Here is a 13,387-nt window from a genome sequence, read left to right as displayed (position 1 = left end):
ACTAGGGAGCGCTGTCCCTCACAGTCAGTGCTGGCCCCATTGCCCCGGGGTGGCACTAGGGGGCGCTGTGCTGCAGGGAGCTGGGTAGGGGCTCAGCAGGTGGCGCTGGTCCCTGGCGGTCAGTTCTGGCCCCATTACCCAGGGTGGCACTAGGGGGCGCTGTGCTGCAGGGAGCAGAGTGGATGCACAGTAGGGGGCGCTCTCCCCTGGCAATCAGTACTGGCCCAGTGCAGGGCTAGGGGGTGCTGTGCTGCAGGGAGCAGGGTGGAGGCCCAGTAGGGGGCGCTGTCCCCTCACAGTCAGTGCCGGCCCCTAGTGGCTGCCAGTAGAGCCTGCAGGGCTGGAAGAGGCATCGGATACAGGGGCTTTCACACCCTCCTTTCTCCCAGTGCGGCTGCAACCCTCACATCTGAATCCTTTGGTCAGGGAACGGCAGCTGCCGAGAGCCACAAACTCTCCACACCCAGTTCATGGCGCTGGATGCGGGGGTGGGTTGGGGGGAGGGGTTTCTTCACACAGAGCAAACTGCCCGGCCAGGACGCCTGGGTTCTCTCCCTGGCTCAGGCAGGGAAGGGTGGTCTGGTGGTTAGAGCAGGAAGGCCTGGGAACAAGGACTCCTGGGTTCCCAGCTCCCTGAGAGGAATGGGGTCTAGTGGTTAGAGCAGGGGGGGCTGGGAGCCAGGACCCCGGGTTCCACCCCCAGGGCTGTGAGAGAAGAGGAGGGGATTCCACCTCCACAGGGCATCTCACAGGGAGGCCGTGAATGGTGCCTGCCAGGGACAGGAGATCCACTGTCTGGCCAGGAAACCATCCCCGCTGGGTTGGGCCCCTGAGTTCCTCCGATCTGGCCTTAGGGATTCGGGCACCACTGAAGGCCCCCAGACCCAGTCACTCCCAAGCAGCCATTTAATTCTGTCTCATCCGTAGGCCGAGTCCCGGCAGGTCCCAGGCACACTCTGCTCTCAGACTGGGGGAAAGAGAGGAGGGCAAATTAGCACGCTGGCCCTTTAATTGTCAGGGCACAACAGTCCCTCAGCTGCAGAGACCCAGGGGAGGGGGCAGCAGCCCTGGAAGGGGATGGTCGGACGCCTGGGTTCTCAGCCTTCCCCCACAGTGGGAGAGGGGTTGCAGAGATCGGGATTGGGTGGCCGGATGGCTGGGTTCTCAGCCATGGCCTGCTGCCCAGGGTCTGCAGAGATTGGAATGGGATGGCCGGACGCCTGGGTTCTCAGCCATGGTCTGCTGCCCGGGGTCTGCAGAGATTGGAATGGGGTGTCCGGACGCCTGGGTTCTCAGCCTTCCCGCACAGTGGGAGAGGGGTTGCAGAGATCGGGACTGGGTGGCCGGATGCCTGGGTTCTCAGCCATGGTCTGCAGAGATTGGAATGGGATGGCCGGACGCCTGGGTTCTCAGCCATGGTCTGCTGCCCGGGATCTGCAGAGATTGGAATGGGATGGCCGGACACCTGGGTTCTCAGCCATGGCCTGCTGCCCAGGGCCTCATCCCACGGGGGGCTGCAGGCACAAGTCCCTGTGCAGGTGCGTTTCCGTGAGGGGTTTGCCCCGGTTGGCCCAGCACAGCCCAGGACCAGCAGCAGGGAGGGTGGGGGGGAGGGGTCTTACCAGCACAGCCCCCCCTAGAGGCAGGGGCCCTCGCAGGAGCTGTGGTCTGAGCTGCTCTCCTCCTGGCACAGGCGCAGGGCTGGCTCCGCGGCAGGGGCCGGCGGGTTGGCCGAGATGGACATGCGGTGCCGACGGCTCTGACGGCCTGGCGGGGCAAGAGGGGTGGGGGGTTCTCAGTCACGGGGGAGGGCACTCGGGGGGGGGGGCTCCGCCCCAGGGAGCTTCGACACAGAGGGGCCAGACCCCCAGCTACTGAGAACTGACCCCCCTCGACTCCAGTGGAGCCATGTGGATTTACCCCAGCCCCACACATACACCCCCTGAAGCTCCCTACTGACATCCCCAGCCCCCCACATCCCACACCCAGCCCCCTGCCCCTCCCCCATTTCACCCATCCCCTCACACCCAGCCCCTTCCACCTCCCTGCCCCCGATCCCACACCCAGCCCCCCGACCCCCACCTCACACCCTGCCCTCCCCCCCCACGCCCGCTCACCTGTGACCCTCACCGCCGCCTGCCCGTCGCCCCGGAGGCTGCAGTGGGCCACGGAGTTCCGCAGGGTGTTGACGGCCGACCTGTATGGGGAGACCCCGTTAACAGATCCCCCCACTAGGCCGGGGGTGCTGAGGTGATAGTGCAGACAGACTGCAAGGGATGGGGATACCTCAGTTACGCAGGGACTGAGCCAAGCCCAGCCTGGGCTTCTCTTCAGCGCCTTCTAGTGACTGATGTGTGAAAGAACATAACAACCTACTACTGCTGCCTGCTCACAGAGCTGCTCCTTTAGCTCTGGCCTATAGCCCCGCAGGGCCCAGGGTTCAAACCTGGGAGCAGGCAGGCGCGTTCACCTCAGCGGTGGGCAAAGGGAGGCCATGCAGAAAGCGCTAGGGGGCGCTGTGCTGCAGGGAGCAGGGCGAGGGCTCAGTAGGGGGCGCTCTCCCAGGCAGTCAGTGCTGACCCCAGAGCCCCAGGGTGGCACTAGGGGGAGCTGTGCTGTGGGGCGGGGGCTCAGTAGGGCCCTTGGCAGTCAGTGCTGACCCCTAGTGGCTGCAATGAGAGCCCAGAGAAGGGGGTGAACAGGACAGATGGGGGGCTTCAGTACAGCTCAGCATGGAGAGGGGCTGGGGGATGGGAGCCTGGCCGCCCTTACCATATATCATTCAGCTCCTCTTTCACCGGCCGGCCATCTCTGCCTCCGCCCACGGACCCCGGGGCCCCCTCTGCGCCCGGCCCTTTGCCCTTCAGCTGCGACAGGATCTGGGGAGAGAGGGGGGCTGTTCTGGTAACTGGGGTTCCACCCGACCAGACCATTGGGGCACAGAGATCTGCTCTGCAGCTTGCGGGGCTCAGCAGGGGGCGCTCTCCCCTCACAGTCAGGGCTGGCCTCAATGCCCCAGTATGGCACTAGGGGGCGCTGTCCTGCAGGGAGAGGCTCCATAGCCGGCGCTCTCCCCTGGCAGCAGTGTGTGCCTGGTTTGTGAATGGACCACAAAGGGGGAGGAGCATCGTGTAGCCCCACCCCCTTGCCTCTTCCGCCCCTCCCCCACGTCTCACCTTTCTGCATTTCACTTGATTCTCCTGCATTTTCTTTATGCTGACGAGGTTCTTGGTTATATCATCCTCCTGATCCTCTGCAGAAGAGAAAAATCAGAGCCCCCAGTTCAGGGTTCCCCACACCCCACCCAGACCCTCCCAGAACGGGCTCCACCGCTAACCAAATGCTCCTAGTGGCACGTCTGGCCCTGCCGCCTGGAATCACTGGAGCCCAGCACTGCTCCCGCCCCTCGACTTGCAGTGGGGCCCTCAGCAGAGCGCAAGGCACCTCCGGGCCTCAGTTTTCCCACCTGGAAAATGGGGCTGATGATGCAGACCTGCCTCCCAGCAGGGCTACAAGGCAGAGAGGACAGGTGACCCCGTGGTTAAGGCACTGGGCCTGGGAGGCAGAGATCTGGGTTTGGTTCCTTGAGAGAGTGTGGTGTAAAAGTTAGATTAAGGGGGGTGTGAGCCAGGACTCCTGGGTTCTATCCCCAGTTCTATCACTGGCTCATGGCCTGAACTTTGTGCCAGTCCCTTCCGTGCCTCAGTTTCCCCTCTGGACAAGCAAGCCAACGCTGACCCAGCTGGGAGATCCAGGGCTGGAGGGTGCTCTGGAGGGCGTACTGTGCCATGCACCCATGGGGGGGATTTTTACCCATAGCCACCTGAGGGCTGGGGGCAAAGAAAGGGATATTCTGCAGGGTACCTACTCAATTTCTGATGGATCCTCCTCATCTCACCTTGCACTGACTCCAGCTCCTCCCAGAGGAATTTCTTGCTACAGGAAGAGGAAAGTCGTCTGAAAGCCACAGGCTCCTGGCACCATTGCCCCAGGTCGGGCTGGGGAAATCTGCGGAGCAGGGGGCTTCCACCAGCAGGAGTGGTCTGGGTACCCCGCTCGGGTGATATCCTGGGCCCAGGGCAGTCAATCCGGGGGGAGGAGCTACTGAGGAGGGGGGGAGGAGCTACTGAAGAGGGAGGGGCTCCCACTGAAAATGTTCTTGGGGGAGATTTTTAAAGGTCACACAGGAATTAGGCGCCTTGTGGGGCCAAGATTTCACCCCTTTCTGCTCTGAAACCACCACCACAGGTTGCGGCTGGAAGCTCCGTGACGCTCAATGTGGTAACGCCACAGGGGGGTAGGCAGGCTCCAGCGACTTGGCACCCAGCCTGAGACTCTGGATGCCTGGGTTCTATTCCCAGCCCTGCAGCTGGGACCCCTCCGTGCCTCAGTTTCCCCTCCCAGCTTTTGTCGATAGTTTTGGGGCAATGACTGTCTCTCACCAGGTGTCTGTGCCACGCTTGGCCCCACAGGGGCTATTACTGTGCGAGCAGCACTCCTGTCTCATGCAGGGGCAGGTGATGGGTGCACGGGGCTGCTGGGAGAGGGGTAAGTGCTGGCAGTTCGGGCCCTGGACTAGGACTCAGGGGATCCAGGTTCAATGCCCAGGTCTGCCACTGAATCCCTGTGTGACCTTGGGTGAGTTGCTGCCCTGCCCTGTGCCTCAGTTTCCCCATCTCTCCAACGGGGATAATGATCTTTCCTTTGTCTGTCTAGAGGGTACAATCTTCAGTGCAGGGCCTGTCTCGTGCTCTATGACTGTGCAGGGCCCCGATCCAGTCAGGGGAGGGGTATCGGGATCCTGGGGGCAGCAGATTTGGGAGCCCCCCCTTGCTGTGGAATCAGCCCCCCATGCCCGGTCTAACCTCTCCAGGATCTCCAAGGACAGGTTCTCCAGCGAGTCCCCCCGCTGGATCATGCGGTGGTCGGGGCGCTCCAGCAGAGACTCCTGCAGCCCTTCCACCTCCTTGGCCATGGCAGCCCAGACATCCAGGATCTTCCCGTCCACCAGCTGCTCGAACATCTCCCCCTGGGCCGGGCCGCAGGCTCGGCTCAGCTCCTCTGTGGGGAGAAGAGGGGGGCTCTTTACACCCACTCAAACATTACCATGTGGATTTGAGGGGTGGACCTACTGGTGGGGGAGGAGCTATAGAGGAAGGAGGGGCTCTTGATGAGGGAGGGGCTATTTGGGGAGGAGCTACAGAGAAGGGAGGAGCTAGAGGGGTTATTTGGGGGAGGAGCTACTGAAAACGTTCTAGGCGGAGGTTTTAAAGGGGAATTAGGAGCCCAGGGGCCCTTGGTGCCTTTGACAATCCCAGCCCTTCTGGGAAATGATGGAGGCTGGGCTGGTGGTTCAGGCCCCAGACTGGGACTCAGGAGATCCAGGTTCAACTCCCAGCTCTGCCACTGACTCCCTGTGTGACCTTGGGTGAGTTGCTGTCCTGCCCTGTGCCTCAGTTTCCCCATGTCTACAATGGGGATAACGCTCTTTCCTTTCTCTCTCTCTATGGTGAAATGTTCAGTGCAGGACCTGTCGCTTGCCCTATGACTGGGCAGGGCCCCGTTCTTGGTCGGAGGGGTCAGGGGCAGGGAACCATGCAGCGCCTGGCACAACGGAGGCCCCGATCTTGGTCCGGGGGGGTGTCTATGCAGCGCCCAGCACAATGGAGCTGCCATAATCCAATGACTGGAGATAATCCCCTGGTCTGCAGAGCCCTCTGCTGGGAGAGCCGGCTCCGACGGGGACTGAACTGTGTCTCACCTTCCAGCTGCTGGATCTTTCGCTGCTGCAGGCTGCTCTCCTGCTCCAGCAGGGAGACCGAGTGGCTCAGGGCTTCGAAGGCCTGTCACAGAGACACGCAACAGAGGGGATTCATGGGCCGAGCCCTGACACCCAGCCCCGCTGCCTCTGGTTGTTTCCCAGGGCCCCTGAGTGTAGACGGAAAGGGAGCTGGGCTGGAGAGACAGTGGGGTTTAGCGCATGGGGCACCAGGCTGGGTGACAGGACACCACGGTTCTAGTCCCAGTTCTGGACTGAACTTGCTGGGTGGCCTTGGGCAAATCGCTTTGCTGCTATGTGCCTCAGTTTCCCTTCCCACCTTTTGTGTGTTTACATTGTAAGCTGGAGCAGGGACTGGGCCTCATTACGTGTCTGGGCAGCACCCGGCCCAATGGGGCCCTGATCCTGGTCGAGGTCTGTGCAGCGCCCAGCCCAGTGGGGAATCCTAGATGCTACCGTAATGCACACAACAAATCCCCTCTCCCTGCTGTGGTTACCTTTGCCTGGGCATGGAGTTGGCTTTTGATGATCTCCAGCTCATTTTTCAGGATCTTCTGGGAATCTGGGAGCATCGCCTGGATCATCCCTGCCACAGAGCAAAGGCGGCTGGGGGTGAGTGGGGAGCTGGAGCTGGCATGGGGATGGAGCCCGAGGAAGGACTTAAAAACATGCGGAGCCTGCTTCTCTGTGCCACCCTGGCTCTGCACTGGCATAGGGGGAGATTGGGGTACACTGCGCTGTGGTTGTTCTCTGCTCCCCAGGGGCCCATGGACGAGGCCGAGCACGAGTTAGAGCAGCCCCAAGGCTGCTCTCCCTACCACCGGTGTCTTGACCAGGTCCCCCCTCAATCCCACAGCATGCCCTCCTCCTCCCCCCCCGGCTTGGGACATTGCCCCTCAGCCTGACCCCAAAGCCAGCTCATCTGCCTCCTAATGGGGTCCACCCTGACTCCTCCTACCACTCCCCAATCAGGGCCAGGAAGCCAGGCTCCCTCCCCAGAGGGCATCCCACCCCACTGCCCGCTGAGGAGGGGATGTGTCTTGGCTGGCCACGCCCACTCGCTGCCCTCCAGGTCTAGTAACCCCGTCCCCACAAAGGATCAGCCAGGTCTGCCCCCTGCCCCCATCACGGAGGTGGGATCGTCTCTCACCATTTGTCTCGAAGGCCTCCGTCTCCAGCTGGCTCTGCAGGGAGGGGATCAGAGGGGGCGTCAGCCTGTACCCACAGCACCACTCTCCCCGTTAGCCCCTGCGAGCTCGGCGTGGGGGGGGGGGTAGAGATGATTGTCTAGGGGTCTGAGTGATGGACTCAGCCCATGGGGATGAGGCTGGGAGTGGCTCAGGTGTGTGTGGGGTGAATCCTGTGTCCTTGGGGGGGGGACAGGGACCCCATTATCATTGACGCTCAGGCCCCTTTATAGCCGCTCTGGGAGCACAAAGGGGGTGGGAAGAGGCCCCCCCCGGAGTATCCCTCTGGGCAAGGGGCCTCCCGGCTGGTGTGAAAGCAGAGTAAGGGGGGGCGGGATCGGGGGCATGCCCAGAGCTTGGCCATTCCCTGGGCAGGGCACGAATTAGAGCAGCCTCGAGGCTGCTCTCGATGTCACTGGAGACAGAAAGAAGAGCAGCGCAAAGAGGGTTTAGAGCCATCACCCTCTGTCTGAGCCCCAAACTAGGGAGTGGGGTGATGGGGAGCCAGGCAGACTCAGAGCCCCGGCACGATGGGGTCTCCGGGCTTTCCAGCGGCAAGGACCAGGATTCTCTTTCCGTTCCCAGTGGCGCGGAGTCGCTTACCAGCCCTGCATTGCTGCTGGCCCTGGATAAGTAGCAGCTGGGTGCATTGCCCCTATTCTTGTCCTCCTTGGAGACTGTGATCAAAGTGGTCTCCTGGAAACAAAGGGGGAGAATTCAGCTACCCACATACCCCCATCTACCCCTCCCCCGGGAAAGGGGGGGTATCCGCTCGGCTTGGCAATGGAAAGGGGATGCTGCATTGCAACCTGCCTCCCTGCAGTGACGTCTGCCTTGCAAAATCAACACACCATCATATACAGGGAAGCTCAATTCACCTGCAAAGGGCCTAGACTGGAATAGTAGGGGGCTGTGGGTCAGGAATGAGGGGTACTGGCAAAGCTGGTGGGTGGGATACCAGGGTCGATGGGCCCCTGGTGGGTGGGATACCAGGGTTGATGGGCCCCCAGGGGGTGGGATATTGGGGTTGATGGGCCCCCAGGGGGCTGGATACCAGGGTTGATGGGCCCCTGGTCTGACCTGGGGCTAGGAGGCGGGATACCAGGGTTGATGGGCCCCCAGGGGGTGGGATATTGGGGTCGATGGGCTCCCAGTGGGCAGGATACCAGGGTCGATGGGCCCCTGCTCTGCTCCACTGCAGCGATCCCTGTTCCCCCCGGATCTGGGCAGGGGCGGGTGGGTCGCCCGGTGGGTCTGTGCGAGGGCCGGCGCTGCCCGCCTGGGGCCGGGGTGATGAGCTGGGTCGGGGCTCAGCCCGGCTGCCCTGGTACCTTGGTGGTCAGGACCTGCCCCTTGAGCGCATCCATCGCCTCCGGGTCTCTGCCCCGCTGCCAGGGGCCCACGTGGACCCCAAAGCGCGCGGGGGGGGGGGGGGGACAAGGGGGGCGGGGTTTGACCCCTCCAGGCCGCCACACCCCCCATGTAACAAAAACAATCACAAAGGCCAAGGGGCGTGGCTTTCTAGCCCCACCCCCTGCGTGATCTCATCCCCCCCCTCAGTCCCTATTGGCCTGGAGCTCCCCTCGCGAAGTGATTGGGCAGGGGCCAGGAAGGGGGTGGAGCCTTGAGGGCAAGGGGGCGTGACCAGAGCGACGGGACAGCTGAGCCCGGGCCGGAGCAGCCCGCGGGCGGGGCAGGTAGGGAGCCGCACCCCCCCCCGCCCCTCGGGCCCGATCTGTGCACGGGGCGAGGGGGCGGGGTGTGGGGGGGACAGGCAGGAGTGGGGCAAAGAGAAGAGCCGAGAGCACGTGTGGGGCCGGGGGAGCAGCCACGCGGGGTGGGGGGGGGGGAGGCTCCCGTGGGTCCCTGGCTTGCCCGGTTGGCTCGTGTGGGGCCCCGAGGCTGGGCAGGGACTTTGCCCCCCCCCCGGCGATCGTGTGCAAGGCTGGGAACCTCCCGGTTCCCGACCCCACGCTCCTGGGCGCTGCTCCCAGCCCTGGCCGGAGGAGGGGGGGCAGGACTCCTGGGTTCCCTGCCCAGCTGTGTGGCTGGCTCGCCAAGTGACCTTAGCCCAGAGGCAGGAAGGGAACCCAGGCGTCCTGAGGCCCCCACGACGGGTCTCCCTAGATCTGTCTGTCGTGCTACGCCCCCCCCACCCCCTCCCCCCGACGATTCTAGGGGGCAGGGCGGGGCAGCGTTTCTCTATCTGGGCCATTGGCCGTGGGAGCCATGATCCTACACCAGGTTTCTGCCCATCCCCGCCCCCCTCCCCACCCTTATCTCCACTCCCCAGCCCCGGTGCTCTCCTGTACCAGCGCTGACTGAGCCCGGCCTCCCTGCTGTTCTAGCCCCCGGCTGCTCCGCCATCTTCACCCCCCTCTCGGGTCGGTTTTGTAAGTCGTTTAATTGCTCCGTGCCTCAGTTTCCCCACCTTTACATTGGGTGGGATGACCTTGCTGGGAGGGGAGTGTGGTCTAGCAGCTAGTGCCGGGACTGGGACCACCTGGGTTCCAGTCTCCCAGCAGACCAGTGGCAGAGCCGGGAGCTTCCCTGCTCTGTGCCTCGGTTTCCCCATGTGGGATATGGGGATAATCGTGACGTGCTTTGAGATCTCTGGCTGGGAAGAGCTCAGGAGTGTTTTATTATTTGTCTGTTTAGACTGAGCTCTTAGGGGCAGGGATCATCTCTTGCTGTGTCTGTGCCGCGTCCGGCACAACGGGCCCTGATCTCAGCCAGGATCAGCCCCAGGGGCCTTGATCTCGGCCTGCGGCCTGCCCAGGATACCTCACCCATGCGTGGTCTCGTTACTCTGCAGTGACCCAGAGAGCGCTGGGAATGGCCGTCCCTGCCCCCCAGAACTCATTGTGGGGTCTCCCCACCTCTCTGCCTCCAGGTCTGCAAACGCAGCCGAGATGCCGCTGGAAGGGGAGCCCAGCAGCCTGGCTAAAGTCGCTCAGCTCTTCATCCTGTCTCTGGCCTGGGGGATGCAGATATGGGTCACCTTCATCTCAGGTGGGATGTGCTGCCTGGGTCTCTGGGAAGGGACCCTCTGGCTCTCAGAGCTGGGAATAGAACCCAGGAGTCTGACACCCAGCCCCTCCCCTCCCCTCCCGTAACCATTAGACCATACTCCCTTCTTAGAACCAGGAGTCCTGGGTCCCTGCTCTAACCACTAGACCCCCCTCCCCTCCCAGACCCGGGGTAGAACCCAGGTGTCCTGGCTCCCAGCCCCATGGCTCTAACCACTAGACCCCACTCCTCTCCCAGACCCGGGGTAGAACCCAGGTGTCCTGGCTCCCAGCCCCATGGCTCTAACCACTAGACCCCACTCCCCTCCCAGAGCCGGGGTAGAACCCAGGCGTCCTGGCTCCCAGCCCCATGGCTCTAACGCTCTCTGCGTGCCTTGATTTCCTCCTCTCTCCTTGGCTTAGGGTTTGTGCTGATCCGGAGCGTGAGCCGACACACCTTTGGCCTCGTCCAGAGCAAGCTCTTCCCCTTCTACTTCTACACCCTGGTGGCCTGCGCCTTCCTCAACCTCTCCATCTTCGCCTGCTACCACCCCCGAGAGCTGCTGAGCAGTGGGGAGACCCTGCAGGTACCATCGAGGGGCCAGGCACAGCCCCGGCCCCTCGTGAGCCGCCCCCCCCCCTCGTCGGGCGGGTGGGTCGGTCGCACCACTTCGCGTCAGCTCCCTGCCATCGGTGACTTCCAGGGTTAGCTGAGAATGGGAAAGTGGTTAAAGTGCACGATGCCTGGGTTCTGGGAGGGGAGTGGGGTCTAGTGGTTAGAGCAGTGGGGGCCTGGGTTTCAGGAGGCCTGGGTTCTGCCCCTGGCTCTGGGAGGGGAGTGAGGTCTAGTGGTTAGAGCAGCAGGGCCTTAGTGCCAGGACGCCTGGGTTCTATTCCTGGTGTTACCAGCGTTGCCCATTACTTTGGGGTACGCTCATTTATTAGGGTCACTCTTCTGGGGTCGGTGGGGTCTGTAATTCTATCAACGTGCTGCTTGTGTCATTTGTGTTCTCACATGGAGCTCCACTTCTCCCTGCTGCGAGTCCCCTCCCAATGGAGCTACCCTGCAGGACCTCAGTTCCCCCGGGCTGAGTTCCTCCGGCCCCAGGATCAGACGAACACACCCACACCCACATGAACAGAGCCCGTCTGAGCGGACCGGGTTAATCAGCACTCCCAAGCTGGCCACTTATATGTCCCCGGTCTGAGCAGGCTGGGCCGAGCAGCACCTCCAAGCTGCCACCCTCGTATGTCCCAGGTTCAGCACGTCCCTGTCCCCACTGTCACGTTACAATTGTCCTGGTAGCAACCCGCTGGATGAGCAAATCCCACCGGATTTTGGGGCACTGCAGGGATCTTTAGCTTGGGTACGAGGAGCGTTGCTGCAGAGCGAATGGGGAAACCAAAGAAACGCCCACGAGGGGGAGAGAGAGAGACGCAACCAGCTTAATCATGAAAGTTATTTATTGCCAGGTAATAACCAGGCGGGAGCCAAGCAAACAAAGCAGTGATAATATTAAATCGAACTTACGCTTGACTATAAAAGTCAGCTTGAGAAAACGATAATTTGAGGTGGCCTGAGACGGAGCCAGAATTTACCAATGTATGTTGCCAAAGAGCCACAGTAATAGATCAGCAGCCCCTATCAGCTCTCCCCCTGCCTCTCCCAGCGCCTCCCACCCACCCACCCGCCGATCAGCACCCCCCCTCCTTCCCCGCACCTCCCAGTCAGCTGTTTCCTGGCGTGCAAGAGGCTGTGGGGGCGAGGAGGAGCAGCGAGGGCGCTGCAGGCTCAGCGCAGGGGGCCACCCCTGTTATAACTGGTCGCACAAGTCAGGGTCAGAAGGTTATACCCAGAGCTGGGGTGTCACCACTCCAGGTGGTAGCTGAGGGTCCGGAGTACTGGAGACAGGCAGCCCCCCAGCACAGTCAGTCAGGAGAAGCTGAAGTCCCAGTGGAACTGATGCAGAGTTTGGATCCAGGCATCAGAGCATCCAGAGCATGGGGAGGGGGGTTTTGTAGAGAAACAACCACGGTTCAAGGGAGAACACTAGACTTGTTTGTGTGTGAACAAGGGAGAATAGCAACGTTGCTTTGTTCAGGCTAGACACGGGAGCGGCTCACGCCTGGCTTTGGGCGGTGACCCTTGGAGGGAGCTCACAAAGCAATTAAGGAGTTTCACTATTTTGGATACCAATGGAGAATTTATTACTAGAATTGGGCTGATCACTGCTGAGCTGGGGGTGTGCCGGCGTGGGTCCATTAACATCTGGAGCAGAGATCCCCCATGATGCAGTGCGCCCCTGCTTTTCTGGCCCCAGAGTTCCCTGCGGTTCTTGCTTTGGAATCTCTGTTCTCCGTTCTGTGTGCTCATGGAGGTGCCTCCTTGTCCCATCTTCGATGCAAATGAGGCCAGGGGAGTTTCCTTAATCCCGTCCCCCTTATCCCAGGGGTTTAGGGGTGTCTCCCATGGCCTTGTCAATGCTCTTTGTAAGTCTTTCTTCTGATGGGTTTTGGTTTAAGCAGAGGCTGGGGGTGGGGGCTGGGTCTTTCGTGAGTCAGACAGGCTGGATGCTGCACCCTGGTTCCCCAAGAACACAGAGCTGCTAGGTAACACTGGCTGTGGGAGGGGAGTGAGGTCTAGTGGTTAGAGCAGTGGGGGCTGGGTGTCAGGATGCCTGGGTTCTATCTCCAGCTTCGTCCGTTCAGTCTGTCAGACCCCATTCGCCTCCCAGAGCTGGGGACAGAACCCAGGCGTCCTGACACCCAGTGTCCCATGCCACCATCCCAACCATCTCTCTGTTTCCTCCCCCAGGGCTCGCTCTACTTCGTCTGCCTTCTCCTGGCCAGTGTTAATGCCCTGGGCTTGTCCCCGGCCACCACGGCAGCCATGTTCCAGTTGCAGGCCATCGAGCGGGAGCATGGCCTGGGCGGGGAGGTGGGACTGGCGGCCCGGCGTGAGACGTACCAGCAGCTGCGGGAGAGGGACCCCAAGTACCAGGCCGCGCGGCAGACGTTCTTCAAACGCCACGGGCTGTCGACCCTCTGCAACCTCGTCTGCCTCGCCTGCAACGGAGTCAACCTGCTGTGCATGGCGCTGCACCTCAGCAGCCTGTAGGCGGGGGCCCTGCCCGCGGGGAGGGGGCAGCGGCATTGTCGTTGGGGGGCGGGGACCCACTCACTAGGTGGGACTTGATTGAGCGAGGGGCTTGGAAGTCCCTGCCCCCACCGGGGTCTGATTGGTGTCGCTTTCTAAGCCTGTATCCCACGTCTGGCACCAGCTGGAAGTTCGTGTGTTGGGCGGGGCGGGGGACGCAACCGACTTGGTGACTCAGCAGTGCTTTTCCCTGTTCTCTCCCCTGCTCTGGGAGGGGAGTGGGGTCTAGTGGCTAGAGCGGGTGGGGGAGGGGAGG

At 62.2% G+C, this 13,387-nt stretch overlaps 2 protein-coding genes across 3 annotated transcripts; one reads left to right on the top strand and one right to left on the bottom strand.

Annotated features, from left to right (window-relative positions):
* Positions 1 to 892: 892 nt before the first annotated feature.
* Positions 893 to 8,421, bottom strand: LOC123353487 (coiled-coil domain-containing protein 159-like). The gene is made up of 12 exons (XM_044994586.1): positions 8,298 to 8,421; positions 7,570 to 7,662; positions 6,930 to 6,963; positions 6,277 to 6,365; positions 5,762 to 5,843; positions 4,866 to 5,061; positions 3,869 to 3,936; positions 3,177 to 3,253; positions 2,773 to 2,879; positions 2,118 to 2,197; positions 1,623 to 1,767; positions 893 to 967 (listed from the first exon to the last, which is right to left on the bottom strand). The coding sequence occupies exons 1-11, from the start codon at positions 8,331 to 8,333 to the stop codon at positions 1,637 to 1,639; spliced, it is 993 nt and encodes a 330-aa protein (XP_044850521.1). The 5' UTR covers positions 8,334 to 8,421; the 3' UTR covers positions 893 to 967; positions 1,623 to 1,636.
* Positions 8,422 to 8,542: 121 nt separating this feature from the next.
* Positions 8,543 to 13,387, top strand: LOC123353490 (transmembrane protein 205-like). 2 transcript variants are annotated; one of them, XM_044994592.1, is made up of 4 exons: positions 8,543 to 8,663; positions 9,860 to 9,978; positions 10,398 to 10,561; positions 12,790 to 13,386. In XM_044994592.1, the coding sequence occupies exons 2-4, from the start codon at positions 9,879 to 9,881 to the stop codon at positions 13,090 to 13,092; spliced, it is 567 nt and encodes a 188-aa protein (XP_044850527.1). In that variant the 5' UTR covers positions 8,543 to 8,663; positions 9,860 to 9,878; the 3' UTR covers positions 13,093 to 13,386. The 2 variants fall into 2 exon arrangements, with proteins under 2 accessions (XP_044850527.1, XP_044850528.1); XM_044994593.1 differs by lacking the exon at positions 8,543 to 8,663 and adding an exon at positions 9,206 to 9,359 and having other exon boundaries at positions 12,790 to 13,387.

This window comes from Mauremys mutica, chromosome 20 (assembly GCF_020497125.1).
Source record: "Mauremys mutica isolate MM-2020 ecotype Southern chromosome 20, ASM2049712v1, whole genome shotgun sequence".
Lineage (NCBI taxonomy): Eukaryota > Metazoa > Chordata > Testudines > Geoemydidae > Mauremys > Mauremys mutica.
Note: the sequence above shows the minus strand (reverse complement) of the source record. Positions and strands in the feature narration are given on the sequence as shown.